General features: G+C 42.9%; 1 protein-coding gene across 5 annotated transcripts in view; it reads left to right on the forward strand.

The window, feature by feature from the left end:
- Nucleotides 1–13,465: 13,465 nt before the first annotated feature.
- RGS6 (regulator of G protein signaling 6) overlaps nt 13,466–16,666 on the forward strand; it is a gene marked incomplete at both ends in the record, with an annotated part of 295,933 nt that continues 292,732 nt past the window's right edge. For 3 of the 5 annotated variants that reach the window (XM_084263446.1, XM_084263447.1, XM_084263448.1), the window contains one exon: nt 13,511–13,549. In XM_084263446.1, the coding sequence (XP_084119572.1) occupies nt 13,532–13,549 (18 nt within the window). Of the gene's footprint in view, nt 13,550–16,666 lie in introns of all 5 variants that reach the window. The other 2 variants (XM_084263444.1, XM_084263445.1) reach the window with 1 other exon arrangement.

Consider the following 16,666-nt stretch of genomic DNA (forward strand, 5'->3'; position numbering starts at 1 on the left):
AGCTTTGGGGATTTGAGGCACTTGCTATCACTGTAAACATTTTTCAAGGTCGATTTGGGTTTATTTTGAAATGGAAGGTTGGGTGTATTTGCTAGCATCCTTTTTTTTTTTTTTTTTTTTGGTTGGGGTTTTTTCAATGTCAGATGTACCTGCAGTTCGGAAGAACTAGCAATTGTTTGCTGTGTGTGCTGTGTGGTTATGATCCATAATACTTTCTCACCAGCTGACTGGGAACACTTTTACTATACTTCCTTGTAAATCTGCTTTTAAAAGAGGTCAGATGTTGAACAGCAGTTACTGACTTGGGGGCATATGGTTACAAGCTGAGAATAATCCTGTTCATTGCTTGAATGTGTGTGCTAAATGCTGAAGAAGCTGTTTAGACTGGGCCAATATTGACTTTATTTTTAGATGAGCTGTTCCTTTTTCTAACGACCTAACAGAATAATTAGTGGCAAACCTTCCCATTTCTCTTCTAACTGGCTCCAAGTGTGGTGGAGTTTAGGTAGCCCCGACTTAATTTTATGTTATTTTTTTCCTGTTTTGAACTGCAGTGTCTATCAGAAGGAGAAATAGTTATTTGTTACATGTCTCATACTGAGGTCTATAGTAATAGATGCTTGAAGGCTGCTGCTCGCATCTCATACCGAGGTTTATAGGTGAACAGCAATTTTCAAGCATCATTTACTATCCTGACTGGTTTTTTTTGTTTGCTTGTTTTTTTTCCTGGCTGCTTCTTAATACCCTTCTTTCCTACAAAAAGGCACAATGAGAAGCTGTAGATAGTCACTGTTGAGTTTGCTTGCCTTAATTTCTCCCTGATGGCTCCGGTGGTGCAGATATGTGTTGATTGGTGACACCTGAGGGTAAGAGGAAAACGTGTGTCCTCTTTAAGCAGTGATTACCCCCTTGCTGACCCCTCCCTTAAAAGGTGTTTGGGTGCGTGGGATCTGCTTCTGGGAGAGCCTACTGTTATGGCAGAGGTAAGTAGAAAGCTGTTCATGGGAGTAGCTCCAGGTCAGTTAATGTTTCTGAGGGAGCTGGAGGAAAGCTGAGAGTACGGCCTGGAAATGCTGTCGTGGTCCCCCTGAGTAGCTGAGGAGGGGAGAAAAGGAGCAGGCGGTCCTGTCCCAGCAGACCGCAGCGAACTAGCAGATGGCAGGGACAGAGAAGAAGCTGCTGTGTGTGGAGTAGCAGGAAGGCAAAGTAGCTGCAGTGTGTTGTCTTTACATGGTGCGTTAGGATGCTACGTAGCCTGTGGTGGAACCTCTGAACCTTGCAGATCCATGGCTTGGGCTTCCTAATGGGGTACAAGGATGTTGTGGGGCTTTGCCTCCAGCTTTTTCAAGAGCGAGCGATGTCTAACCTGGAGGCTCTGATCTTGATCAACCCCTGCTGTTGTAAAGCAGAGGGAGGATGAGGGTGAGCTGCTTCTCAAGTGTCGGATGTCAGGAAAGGGCAGTTTTGCTCTTCCCGTGGCTTACTGCATTGTGTGCCCTCATTGTCTGGAGCTTTGGTTGCGTTTCTGCAGGCACACCTAGGCTCTGTACCGCTGTATGGACAAATAGGTCTGCTTCACTGAGCAGCTCTCAGCTGTTTCAGGGTACAAATACTGCAGCTAGTTTGGCTTTCCAGAGGCATCTAGACAAGTCAGTTTCTGTTGAGCTTTGTATCTGACTTCCTCAGGCTACAAAGCTTCCTCTTTGCACCTTTGAGCGTGTATGTGTAGTTGAACATCTCTCTTCGTGTTCTGAGCTAAATTATTATGTTCCTACTTGATTTTTTTTTTTTCCCCTGCAGCTTCTGCCTTCACTCTGCCTCTCTTAACTTTCTATGTAGTGGTGTGAAAGCACTGCTCACACTGTATCCTCAAAGCAGTGGATTTATGTGGTTTAGAGGTGGCTGGAATGCATGCAACCTGAAGGACTTTGAAAAATTTGGTGTATCTTTCTGGCCTTGAAAAGGTATTGTTAGATGCATTGTGGAGGATTCTAAACTGTGTTTGATTGTAATTATCTCTTAATGATGTAGTGACTTCTAGAGTTTTGAAAGGATGATATTAATGGTTGCTAGTCCATGCTATTTTCTTAATCTATATAAAGTTTACCATGAAAAAAAGTTCTGCATGATTTCAGTTGCTGTTTCCAGCTGGAGTAAAGGGTGATCGCAGTGACTGGGGAAAGAGCTGATTTCTGCTGTTGTGTCCTATGAACAGGAGCAAGAAAGAGGAGCCAATTTGTATTTTCCCAATTGGTTGTCAGGCTCTAGAAAGATCGTGGAATCCAGAGAGACTGATGCTACTCGCTTGTGTTGCATCAGATCTCATTTTTTAGCATCTCCGTAGCTGATGGCAAAGGATGGGAGGAGAGAGAGAGAGGGAGATTAACATTTCAGCAAGCAATAAGGTTCTGACATTTTGATGTCCCAGGAGCTCTGTGTTGTCATGCTGGAAACAGCTATCTGTTCTTCAGCTCGGCAGCAACAGAGTAAGACACAGGTAAGGCACAGAGTAAGACTTTGCTTACTCAGGGTGGTGAAGACCATGAGGAGGGTAGGCAGGCAGTGAAGAGGAATTAGAGCTGCATTTTTGCCAGGAACCTTCAATTACACATTACAATCATCATCCTGGTATAAAAGGATGATATTTGCTCTTTTTCGTTGTGCTTATAGAACCTGGCATGAGCTGTGAAAGGTGCATGGGGTAGTTAAAAGCTTCTTGGATTGATTATCACAGACGTACTCCACTATGGGAAAGCATGTTGAGCAAATGATAACTAATGGCTTGAGAGTCAGGGCTTGTATGTTCGATGTATCGCTCTGCCATCCGTCATGTGAACGTGGGAAGTCACTTAATTTCATTGTGATTCACTTTATCCTTTAGTAAGAGAAAATAATATTTGCCTCTGCCACAGGTGAGCAAGTAGCTTTAGGCTATGCCTTTGCAGAATCACGGAATTGTAGGGGTTGGAAGGGACCTCCAAAGATCAAATCCAACCCTCTGCCAAAGCAGGGTCCCTAGGACAGGTCACACAGGTACTGGCAGCCTGGTGTATGCACTTACTAGTTCTGTGACAGGAACTGTCTTTGTAGGAGTATCACAGTTTAACAACAGTGGTAGTGAAGTGTATTGGTGTTTAAGCTATGTGTGACATATATTGGTGTCTACAGTAGTCTGGTTGTGGCATTGTGAAGTCTGGGGGCAGTGAACTGCTGCAGTGGGTTTGGTAGGCTCTGAACCTTGCAGGAGTGTGAACCAGAGCTGGGGAATTCAGGAGCAGCTGGGAGGTTTTTCACCTTACAGTTACTTAAGTGATTTGTGTATAACTTGTGTATGAAAAGCCTGTGTGGTGATGTAATGAAAAGCTGGGCAGTGAAGTCACAGTATATTGCAGCACGTCCTTGAAGTACCTGGAATGCAGCCGGTTCTGTTCCTTTGCACCAGGGATACTGGTGCAAACATTGTCATGATGGTGCCACATCTCTAAAAAGCACTGGTGCTACTGTGTAGCAAGCTCCCCGCTTTAGCTGTTTGCAGGGTGCTTGGGATTCTCTGTGCTCTGGGGAATGGCCACCCAGCTCTGAGCTTTTTGGGGTGCCTTAAATGAGATTGTGCAGTCACCGATCAGTGCAGGGGCGGATTGGTTGTTATATCAGTTTGCATTAGACTACTTGAAGGGAGCTTTATTTTAGCAAGTGCTGTTTGCAACAGGGAGTTTAGGTAGAGTAATCCTGAATTTGGAATTTAACAGGTCTGTATTTTCTTTTTTCTTTTAATATTTTTATTTTCCTTGTCAGCCTGTATTAGAGCACCCATTAGTTTGCACTTATTCAATTTTACGTTTGAATCAATTTCCTTTGGTTGCTTTCAATGTACTGAAGACAGAAAATGCAATCTGGAGCTTGCTGTAGTTGCAATTACTACTTCTGATGGTGCATGAAGTATAAGGCACTTCCAGAGAAGGTGCATTTGATGGACAAACTTCATGGACAGGATGCTCTCGGCACACCTTAACTGATCCAAGGAAGATGCTTTCTCAGAGTAGGATTTTTATTGGAGAAGGGATTAGAAGTCTGCACTCACATGTTGTATTAGCGGTGCAGGTACTCGTTTTCCACAGGGAATGATTCTGGGCAATAAGTTGGAGTTGTTGTAGGCCAACAAAACCCAGCTTCGTCCCTCTCCTTCAGAGCTGCTCCTTGAGGTCTGATAACACTTCGTAAATACTCTAGTAGTTCCGGATCACTGGTTCGGATGACGTTCACAGTAGGGCTATATCTGTCTCTTTGCATCTCTAAATTTGTGTGGCACTGAGGCTTGTTTCAGTTGAATATTCAGCTTATATTTGCTGTTAGATTCTGTGTAGCTATCCTTGGTAACAGTGTGTTGACTCAGAGCCTTTGCACTCAGAGCAGTTATTTTTTTTTTTATTGGAAGGCAGATTGATTACAGGTGGAGAGTGCATTTTGTTCCAAAGAATTTGGAAGAAGGTTGGATGAATTTGAAGCAATTTCTTCCTGGATATAACATCATTATGGTCCATTAAAAGTAAATTTTGTATACAAGTGCCCATTTTAACAATTGATTTTATAAAGGGGGGAAAAAAATAAATCACCCTGTTAAGTGGTTCATGTGTCAATATTTGTTACCACCCATCCTCGTTCCTTTATTCCTTTTGGCTGTCTGCTTTCCTTATTTGTCTGTGAAATAATAGACTGAAAGCTCTGAAAGTGTGAAAGGTATTCCGTTGAAGTCAGCGATGCTTCCAGCACACCTTGTGTGGACAGACCAGGAAACAGGTACTGTGGATTCCTTATTTAAAAAAAAAAAAAAAAAGAGAGAGAATGCCTGTAATCAGGCATCAGGGATCTCAGTACCTAGTTGGTTTCAGATGCCAAGAAAGTTACTTTACCTGGGCTTCTGCCCCTGGGTTTCTTGGATATAGCATTTGGTTGCAAACAGTATTTTTGGCATTTTGAAACAGCTATAAGTATCTGCAGACTTAGCAATATATATACTCAAAGTGGGATGTGGCGTCCTGGGAAAAGGGGAGGAAAGTAGTCCTCTTCCATGGCTTATCAAGAAGCAGCCTGATCATCTGCCAGGTGACTGAGATGGGTCACCTGTGGCTAACACATCTGGGACAACTGGAACTGCCTGTCTTAGTGTTGTCACAGGTATGTGTGACCGTGAATAGTACTGCATTTGTCACAGAAAATGTCTGAAGACCAGAGAGAGCTGGTTCTTGATGGTACAAAGTCTTGGTGATCCCTGTGAGTGTTGTTTTGCTTAGACAGCCACACTGTGAATATTTACTTATTGAAGGCCACAGACAATTAGGAACAGTAAGTGATTGGAGAAGAGTGCGTTCAGAAACCGGCTGCTCAGAACAGGTGACACACTGGGCTGAGTTTAAGCTTGTAGACCATGTCTAGCTGCAGGAAGCTGAGTGGCTTGGATTGCATCATTCTGTGCAAGAGATGACTCTGTCCATAGGGCATATCCTTTGGCAGAGGGGCCTCTTCTGGCTGCCTGAAGATACAATGATTGTTATATGTGTTTCTTCCAAGTACAGTGTTTGTGAAATGTGCCCTGCTGCCCACCAGAACGATGAGGTTATGCATCGCAAGCCTTGAGATGTGGTGGGGGGCTGTGTGAGGTTGCAGGACCTACTGAGAGACTGCTTAAGGAATGGATAAGTAGGAAGCCAAACCCTTTGTAAGGTCGTCCATGATGACTGTTGGGAGCAAGTGATGATGAGTGAGAACACAGAATCACAAGGTTGGAAAAGACCTTTAACATCATTGAGTCCAACCAATCCCATCCTAAGCTAAACCATATCCTGATGCACCTCATCTACCCTTCTTTAAAACACATCCAGGAAAGATGACTCCACCGCATGTGTTCCCAGATCTATGTCCCCATACTGGTTTGGAGCTCTACAGAAAGAACCTGGGAGAAAACTGGCAGCTAAGCAGTGCTGGTGATCAGGACCCTGGAGCTTGCTCCCTGCCCTAGTAGCATGTGGAGATGCAGACATGGCTGTAGGAAGATTTTAGGCGAGTTTTTCACAGGAAGTGCTTAGTTACATGTATGGAAGGAGACTGCACCTTTAGGAAATATCTGTAAGAGTAGTAGCAATTGGAAATCCCAGTCTTCATCATGATCTGTTTCCTTAAAAAGAAGGGACTATCCCAGAATTGGATCCTTTCTTCCTACCTGGGCAGGGTGAGAGGCAAGACTCATCTGTTTCTATTCCTACCTGTTTTGTCCTGCCAGTTGCAGAGCTCCACTCTTTCAGAAGAGGGGTTCCTGTGAGCTGGTACCTCAGAAAGAGGAGAAACAGGGTCCTTGAGAACCCATGAATTCTCCCAGTGTAAACAAAACTGTTTTCTCATAAACGATGGGGAATTGGTTTGGCAAAAACTCGGAGTTGAAGTGCAGTTGCTGGAAGTGTTTATACTTTGTTCCTTAAAAAAGGCAATGGACTGAACGTTGTTGATAGTACTGGACTGTTCAGCACTTGCAAGGAGGGGCTGAAGGTCTGGGATGATCTTTCACTGGGAAAGTATTTTCAGAGACGTTTCAGTTCTAATTTAATGCCCAAAACAGTCATTGGAAGGATTTTTAGACATTTCAATAGCTTCCACCAATGGAAAGTAGCCTCTCTTTGCTGATCCTCCATGCAGATGAGGAACACTGGTATCTGGAGTGGCACAAGACCATTCAGCCTGTCACTACCAACTGTGTGTGTGTGTCCCTGAGTGCGAATGCCCAGTCCCTGTTTCCCTAGCCCTTATGTCTTCCTTAACATCTGTTTGAAGAGGGGAAGGTGCTTGCAGTTTTGTTTCACTGAGTGTAGCCGCAGCAGTGGCTGTGTGTAACTCCAGCATTTCCCTCTCCTCACCAGTAAGGATACTGGAGGAGATGGTAGAATATTGGTCTTGGCTGCGGTTTTCCCAGCTTCTTTCGGATTCAGACAGATATTGTATCTGTCCCTGTTTGGAAAGTTACTTCACCACTCTTACAGGTTTACTCCTGAAGGAAGAGCGGAGGTGAATTGAGCAGCACCCTTAGTTACACCTGTTGAAAGTGGACTGTGTCGCTCAGGCAGGACCTGGGTGTCACTGGTTGATGAATTTGTCTTGTCAAACACAATGACTTCTAGGATATGCTGTATATTGTCCTCTAGTATACAAACCTTGCTTGGCATGCTCAAGTCCTGGCTTAAAGTAGTAGTTAACCCGGAGAGGAGTGCTAGAAGCTTTGTGCTTTCCAGTGCATTTCTAAAGAGACTTTTTCGATGGATGTGAAAAATCAACTTCATGTTAACGGGGACTAACTGAATTCAGATTTGGCTGATCTTGACTTTTATTCCCCCACCTTCTCCCATCCTCCATCTTTTCCCTCCTGTCACCTTAATAACATGATTTAATAGATCTCAATATTCTAGCAAGCCAGGTAGGTATTTTTTGCTATTGGATAATTATCAGTTCAGCAAGGCTTATGGGTATCTGATTTCTTAGGTGTGTAAAAGTCATGTAGTCTAAATGTAGTTAGCTAATTAGAAGGAAATTAGCTAGGTATTAATGGCATGAAATTTTACTCTATGGTTGTGTGCTAAAGCTCCAAATATCTCCTGCTGTGACATTAGCAGTATGTGACAATAAGCTGCCCTTGAAATATATTAATTACATAGCATGAAGGTAACTTCCACTTAATTGTCACCAAAACTGTGGTTGAACTGAGCGGTGCTGATGGATGTTTATGTTGGCGATACATGTAATAGGTTCTTTTTTCTAGGGTTAAACTTGTGCATGTTTTAAGAAAATACCTCATTTTCTCTCAGATGCTCAAGAGATGTTTTGGACCACAAATTTAGCTTATTAAGTTGACAGCTTATTAGAATGCAGCACTGTAGTCCAAATATGACCCTGTACTGGGGTTGTTAAACACTGATGTTTTCAAGAGAGAGCTTGTTTTGTAGAATTTTTTTCTTAACACTGTACTTTCTTTTATCTATAAAACCCAGAGTCTGTAAGGACTCATTGGTTGGGTAATTTCTGTGAAGCACATGGATGCTTGTGCCCATAAGAGTTTTCTTACAGCAGTCTTGTTTACAGTAGTCTTTTCGTACAGTAGACAAGGTACTTTAGAACACTGAGGCAGCTATTAATTTACTGCTTAGCTGTTTTCACTGAATTTACATATACATAGAGATTCAGTACTAGCAGAGTTTATGCATGAAAACATAAAGGCTGTTGTCTTTGAAGTTATACTAATAAACTCTTGTATCAACACCATTTATGGGGGAAAAACCCCATGTCTTTCTCTGGAGTGGCTCTAAAATTGATTATTCCAGTTAAAGGAGTTCACTGATCCTTCTGTAGTGTATGGGAGTCCTATCTCTGCAGCTGCTGGGTTTGGGCAGTTTGATGAGACTGATCAGATAAGAGAGAGAAAACCTGTACTATGATTTGGTGCATTTTGTCAATGGCTGCATGTCTAGCCCAGTGTGATTATGTTTCTCTGGAAAAAGCAGACATGTTCTATAATAAAGAATAAAATGAAAAAAAAAAGGAGGAAAAAATGAGGGGCAAATGCACCCTCTCATTTTAGCTTACATTCAGGAGTATTTTTTTAAGGCTTCATATCTCTATGAAGGCATATTGTCCATAAACAAGGAGTTGAAGATTGCTAGCTTGCTTCTTGTGTGTGTCAGAGTGACAGGATGGTTAGAGTAAATGGCTTTCAGTTTTTATACCTTTTGCTGCTGAGAAGTCTGGATTGCTGCAGGCATGGCTGTTGTTGGGGAAAACAGCACCTCTTGAACCTGAGAGCAGGGATTTGGGGGCCATTTATGTTTTGAAAGGTATACATTTGGGTTTAGATTGCTGGTGTGTGGGTGCAGGCTGGTATGAACTGCTGGCAGTGTAGGAAACTGCCTGTAGGAGTAAGGAACCGATGGTACTCTTCAGGTAGTAATTGGTGAGGCTCTTAACTGGAGGCTGTGTGTGAGTGCTGTTATTTCTTTTGTTTAGGTTTAAAATACAAAACTAGACGTTTGTTTTCACCTGCTTCAGCTCCATGTAACTGAAATGTCTGTATAAGACCATGCTGGATTCTCTCCTGGCTGATGCACCCATCATAAATGTGTGCTTGGAGAAAGGTTCAGATGGCAGAATCTGTAACCCACATGGTGACTTTCTGCCTGCATCATCAGTAGACTGGGCTGGCAACGATAAAAACCTTTTTTAGAAAGGATAGGTTTCAATAGGATCCCTTCAGAAATTAGTCCTGAGATTGATTCATACCAAGCTATGTTTTTTGTTTGGTTTTATTTTAAGGAGAATTATGCAAGTCAGATATGGACTTTCCCATACCGTTATATTAAAGGGTTGCAAATGCAGCCTATTAACATATGGTTAGGGTAAAAGCCCTGTACTCTGAACACGAGCAGTCTCATTGTGTTCACAGCAGGTGGCCTCCATCACTGCAGCCCTGGTTCTGGGCGCTCTGCCCTTCTCCCTGGGGGTCTGTCCTCCAGACAGATCGAGGTACTTGCTTGGGGCTATGCTGATGTTGCTGCTTGGTTGCAGGTATTGCTGCTGAATGGCTTGGTGGTTTGTCTGCATTTGTGATGTTTGAAATCAGTGCCAAAATGCTTAGGCTGTAGTGAAAACGCACCATTTGTGAATTGGTTTGAAACTGGACTTTGTTTGGGTGATGGTTGGACCCCTGATAATTCCCCAAGGGCCCTGGGGGACCCCTGGTCCAGGAGTCTTGGTAAGGCTCATCCCAGAATTAGCAGTGCCTGGGCTGTGTGAAGGGGATGCCTGTACTTGTTTCTGCTTTGAGGTGTGCCTTTGCCCTACCATGTCCCCCATGACATCATCAGTCATCCTGTCACTTCTGCAGAGTTGACCCATCTCCTGACCAAAATCCAGCAGGAGATGCTGTGCACCAGTGGGGAAGTGCTTCTGCCAGTTTCTGTCTTCAAGAAGTTAATTTGCATTGATTACCATCTGCGGATCTTCAGAGGCAGTCAGTGGCTCCCTAGATGTCATAGTGAACAGTACGACATCCCGTGCTGCGTATTGTGCAAGATGTCTTTGTCTTGTTGCACTGGAGCAGATGAAAAGCTTTGTGATGTGCTACGGGGAGGTGGGGGGAAATCCTGAAGTATCAGAAAAGATCAAGTGAGCTGACAGTGTAATGAGAACAACAGAATTTGTAAATGTGGATGTTCAAAGTGAATAATGCTGTGAGTGAAATGCAGCTAAGTAATGCTGTGGAGGGCTTTTTTTGGTTAGAAATTGGTCTTTAAAGGAGCATTGCTCAAGTTAACTGAAATTGCTTTCTTTGGAAGTGTGCATATATCATCTCAGTGTAAGAGGTGAATGTGGCCTACGTAGTGCAGCTGAAGCTGAGACTCAGGTGACTTGGTGTATGCTTTAAACTCTGCTTTGTAATTGCCTCCAGGAAGCTGCATAAAATCTCTAACTCATTCTTTCTCTGCTCAAATGAGTGCTGACACTTAGAACCTAACTCTTCAGTGCCTTGAAATAATGACTAGGAAGTGCTGTGGAAATGAACGTTACTGTAAATCGTTCCCGGCTCTATAACTGTAAAATGCTTTACCCTTCATTGTTTGTGATGTTATTGTCCTTCTCTGCTCTGCCCTCCTGAGGCCCCAGCTGGAGTCCTGTGTCCAGAGCTGGGGCACCAATACAAGAAAGATGTGGAACTGTTGGAGAGGGTTCAGAGGAAGCCACGAAGATGATCAGAGGGCTGGAGCACCTCCCCTATGAAGAGAGGCTGAGGGAGCTGGGCTTGTTCAGCCTGGAGAAGGGAAGGCTGCGGGGGGACCTCTGCAGCCTTCCAGTCCCTGAGGGGAGCAGAGAAACAGGAGGGGAATCAACTTTTTAAAAGGGCAGCTAATGGCAGGACAAGGGGGATGGATTGAAGCTGAAGGAGGAGGGAAGGTTTAGATTAGAATGAGGGGGATGTTTTTTTACAGAGAGTGGTGAGGTGCTGGAACAGGCTGCCCAGAGAGGTGGTGGGTGCCCCATCCCTGGAGCTGTTCAAGGCCAGGTTGGATGGGGCCCTGGGCAACCTTGTGTAGCACCAGGCCTGGAGGTTGGTGGCCCTGCCTGTGGCAGGGGGGTTGAAATTCTGTGATCTTTGGGGTCCCTTCCAACCCAGACCATTCTATGAATGTATTTTGTTTCCATTTTAGCTCATCACCTGGCACAACAGTGCCATGTTTGGGCTTCTAGGGAGACATGTGAGTTTAATAGGAGTTACATTTAGCTAATGCCCTTTAGATATAAAATAATGACTGAACTGGTCTGAATGCGCTTTTGGGAGGTGGTGTATGTATATTGCTTAATTTGAGCTAGAACTGTATGAAAGTTTCAGAGACAGTATGCACAAGTACACAGGTGTTAGTGCCTACAGATGTGTACGTGTGTACTTTATAAACAGAAAGAAATGAAGGGATCTGGATTCATATTGATTATAGAATTATAGAATGGTATGGGATTACTGAACCTTGGTCCCTATTACCTCTTACCCAAAGGGATCTCTCAGCCGCTTCTGGCTCCAGTGGAGGATGCTGTGCCACAGCAATAGCCTGCTAGCTGCTGAGGCAGAGCTGGGCTATGGTCTGAGGGTGTCCATTTCGGGTGCTTGCTCTTGGGAGCTGATAACTGGCATCTAGAAAGGCTCAGAACTGTATTACCCTATGTAGAATTGTACGTGCTCTATGCATATTGCATGCTGGGGCACTCAGTCACCTGTGGGAGTGCAAAGAGCGGATAGAGAGAAATATGGAAGTATCTTTTCCTTGAAACAAGGGAGGGAGTTCAGCAGTAAACTGTGTATTCAGAATGAATATGTAGATTATGCGTATATAGACATAATTTTTGGTCTCAATTTTTTATAAAATACGTTAAGATGGAAAACTTCAAGACTTCCAATGTTAAAGAAACCAAGCTTGTCATACAACCTTAATGCCAGTGTCTCGAAAAGACAGTGTTACCTCTTCAGTTACAGATAGTCACCGAGTGGCTCCAAAGCAGCATTTGGTTTAAGATACAACTTGTCAAGTATGCTGGTGGAAGAAAAAATTGAAATACAGCATTTAACATACAATTTAAGGAGTCCTTCCTGTACTGAGCCTTTACTTTTTTTAAAAGTAAGCAAACAAAACCCGACAAACCCCCCTCCTAATGTTTCTGCCTCAAGCCTGGTGTGACCTGATGGAGATAAGGCAGCACTTGTGTGCTTCTAGTGATAGTTTGGATTAAGGAGCATTATGCATGGTTGATGCCTGTCTTGCTGTCTCTTCCTGGCTGTACTGTGAGAGGAGGTGAGGGAAGCTGCTTACTCAAAGCAAACAGCTGTGCCTCCCTGGTTCCCTGCTGCTGCCCTGGCACTGGGGAGAGCTGGAGGTGGCTCCAAGTGTCTGCAGGTGACAACCAGCAGTGTGCCTGACAGTCACCTGCAACCAACGATTCCAGTGGGGCTTCACTCTGTCTCATAGCAAGCTTTTCTTGCTTGTGGGTGCCTCAAATGCCCCTAGAAAAGTGCAGAGATCAGCAATGGGCAACACGCAATTAGATATGAATTTTAGGTGAAGCCATTTATTGGGTGAAATCACACAGATTATTCTATACATTTGTTACTGCAAATGTGGCAAGCTAAAGCATCGCTAATTGGCTACACACACTGTTTACACCCCACTGATTGGTTAGGGATTATAACAAGTTCTGATAAGCATATCTTATAGCTAAACATTGTTAGTTTACCTTTGATATCTAAAAGCATCTACACACCTGCTGTTTTGACCATCATATTATGGCTGGTTCTTCACATGTTCCGTTACTCCCAAGTACCTTCCCATAACTCCTTCTTGGTTTAGGGGAGTCTGTACCCCTGTCTTCAAGTCTGCTGTGTTTTGCGGATGTGATTATCAAAATCCTCTCAGCATGAGTAACTCCTGTCTCACAGGAACTCAAGGATATTGTCAGGGCCTGTATCTTTGGTGAGGAGAGCTAGGCCCCCAGCCGGCCTGCTGTCTTCCCCGACAGAAAAGCATAAAGTGTTTGAGCTTTTTAGCAAGGAAAGGAATGGTGTGAAGTATTAATTTGTCTTTTGTTGGACGGGGTCTTATGGTAAAAGGTCAGAACCGGGGGAGAAATGGGTGTGTGATGACCCAAGTCGTAGCTGTGTGTAACTTGGCAGCCCTCGCTCCTGGGGCATCGTGCTTGGGACAGACCAGTTCAAAGCATCTGACATGGTGCGATAAAATCCTGCACGGGAGGAGTGTGGAGTGTGGAGGCTCCCTCTGTACCATCCTTCCCTGAAGGCAGCCAGTTGTGTGTCTGCACCATGCTCCCCTGCAACCTGGAGTGATGCTGACCTCTGTTCCTGTCCTTGCAGTCTGAGCGACGAGAGGCAAACATGGCCCAAGCGCCTGCTGAGCCGAGCAACGCGGAAGCCGCTGACCCAGAAGAGAGCTCCCCGAATATGATAGTCTACAGAAAGGTAAGGATTTGAAGCTGTTTGCAAAAAAACTGATGTTGGTTTGTAAAAGTATGCTGTGCCCCTTCTGAAGTCAAAAGTGTGTTTCGTGCTGCTTGGATGCATAGATGAGATGAGTTTTTGGGGAAGTAGGTATTTAAAACTATAGCTTTCGAGAGCTTGGAAGCCTTACTCTGTTCAGTGGGAGCATTTCAGCTTGTTAGTATAAAAATATTTGATGACAAACTAATAACCTGAAGCTTGTACCTACTTGTGAGTAGTTGTGATGTGATTTCAGGTAATTAAGTTTATTTAAAAATAATTGTACTGCCTGAGTTTTAGCACACTAAGTATAAAACAGATGGTATACAACAATATATTATATTATACCTACTATAATATAAAATATAATATGTTTTTCTATTTTAATATTGTGGTTTTGTGGCATAGTTGGCTCTTTGCAGGTAGTTGTTACTACTTGTTGCACTGTTAAATTAAAAAAGTGGTAGTGAAAAATGAATTAGACAAAGGTAAAACAACAGCAATGCACCATGTCAAAGAACATTCTTTCACCATGATAAAATACTTTGTTCTGAAGTACTTTGGAGGGAGGATGAAAGATGGAGGAAAGCAATGTTCTGAACCACTTGATAAGGCATTATTTTAGGGTAAGTGTATCTGTTATCTGTGAAATCAAGTCTTTCTGTAATTTGATGAAATTATGCAGATGCATTTTATTTAGCCTGCAAAGTGTTTCTTCTGTAGCTTGTGAAAGTACTGCAAGGTTCTGAGAAAAAAGAATTTCTTTTGGGGCTTAAATAAGCTACCAGCTCTAACTCAAGAGCTACAATGTTAGCTCAAATGAAGGTTCCTTGTGTAGTATGATCCTGGATGAAATTTATATTTTCACTCATTTTTTTACATCTTTGCAAAATATTTATAACTAAAATGTGTTGGGTATCCATGTTACTGTTTTCTGCTTGCGTGACTGCAATCTTGATGACTTTCATATGCTCAGAAAATAACTTAGGTTTCGTACAGAGCATGAGTTGTTTAAAGTGTTACTTTTTGATAACAGTAATTTTGGTTTAGTTGTTGCGTATTTGGTTTGGAATCTGGAATTGTTAACATGGGAAAAATTTCTGGGTAATGTGTAGGCTTGTTTGTTTTGAATGTGTTATGAACACACTTCGGCTGCTAATTTGGAAGTAGCAGTAGTCAGTTAGTCACACCATCTTTCTGGAACCTGTTTGCTGACAGGTCTAACACCCCAGTGGGCTGAGGCAGATATGGGATATGAAAGAAGTTTCTGGTTGCATGGTCTAGAATTGGGTCATTACATCTGTGACTCTGCAGAGACTCCATTTACCTGCTCTTGAAAGCAATATGTTTGACTTAAATGTGCCTCGCTCTTTATTTGTCTCATGGCATCTCTGCTGAAGAATTTCTGCATTTCTTTGCCTCTTAGTGTTTCATTATTGTTGTTGGAGGGTACAGCTTGTAAGATCTGATGTTTCGATGCAGAATGAACTCCTAGCACTCATCTCCTTACTGATGTTCCTCAAATGTCAGTATTATCAGTCCTTCATAATAGTCATCTGTCAAAATACATAGCTATCTGTTAGAGCAACATGCCCTGTGCATTGTTCAAGGATGCTGTATTCTGTGTTGCTAATATTAAACTAGCATGTGTCAGTTGAGGGTTTTTTGTGGTTGAGAGGTATTGCTGCTTTTATGAACAGGGTTAATACTGCTTATTCTTCAAATTTATTTTTCATTGGTGATTGACTTTCTAAACCTAATTTACTGTTTGATATCAGTTGAATGGGTTACACATCAATTATATGTCCTTAGTGTTGAGAAATCATACGCAGAATCTGAGACAAGACTTTTATTCTCGTGATTATATTTCCTCTCTCCAAATGAGTGTTTAGCTCTTCATCTCTCATTTCCTTTCAAATGGCTTGATTGCCAGTAATGAATGAGAAAAACACTGCACTGGACTCCCTGAAATACAGAACACAATCTGCCAGCGTACCATGCAGCTCAGGGTTGGTGCTGTCTCACAGTAAAAGAAAAGGTTTATTTCTTGCAGTAGGGATCCTAGGATGCAATTGTTGATCTCCCAAAGGAACAAGAAATAAGGGTGGGCTTCAATCATGGGTCTGCAGTAATTCCTGCTTTTTTTTTGCTTGTCATAACTGTCATGTTTGAGTTTTGAGGGAAGAAACCCAGTAAGTACAACCTCAAATTACTCATGCTGTCTTTACTGGTACTCACTGAGGTCTATTTGAAGTTCATAAGCCAAGCCTGATCATCTTTTATAATCGGTAGTGAGAAATATGTGCTACTGAAGGACAAAACAGACCTTAGGTGCTGCTGAGTGTCCCTTTGGAGCAAGCTCTCTGTGGTGTTTATGAAGAAAAGCCTAGAACGGGCTGTTCTCTTAGGTAGGTAAAACTAAGTGGGATGGATTTTGGCCATGCAGAACAAAATAAGCTAATTTATTTTGACTTCGATTAGTTTGTGATATTCTCTATGGGCTCCAGCAAGCAAATGGATTGTAACTGCTTTGATTGCTACAGCAGATGGTCTCAATGAGATAAGTCTTATTTTCTTCTACCTTCAGGGTTAACCTTTTGGGGGCTGATATTTATAAAATTGTGAGGCATGTTGCTTTTTATTTTTAAGTCCAAAATGCTCAGCACTGTCCTACTGTTCTGGAAGATATCTGTGTGTGGACAAGGTAGTACAGATGCACTCATCAGGATAAGCAGTGTTTTGGGTGTGATTTGCCTCACACTACACTTGTTAAAATTAATTGTACCCTAAACTACATGAGCTGTATTGACTAGGTCTCCATTGACTGTCTGTGGGTGCCTTGGCACCTTGCTGTCAGGTACTTATGTCATATGGTTGACATCTATAATTAAGCAAGCTGCATCCCACTCCTAGAATTTGTGCTTCCTCTCATCTCTCTGTATGTCTCAGTACTTAGCCCTGGGCTGGTTACAGGGCTATGAGCAGTATTGCAGTGAAGATGTGCTGTCATTTATCTTGTGTGGCATAGTGGTACCCAGTGAAAAATGTAAGGGTGCTGCAGAAAGTGCACTGATATTTAAGTACTGCTTGGTGAATAAA

The sequence above is a fragment of the Gallinula chloropus genome (assembly GCF_964237585.1).
Source record: "Gallinula chloropus genome assembly, chromosome: 4".
NCBI classification, from domain to species: Eukaryota; Metazoa; Chordata; class Aves; order Gruiformes; family Rallidae; genus Gallinula; species Gallinula chloropus.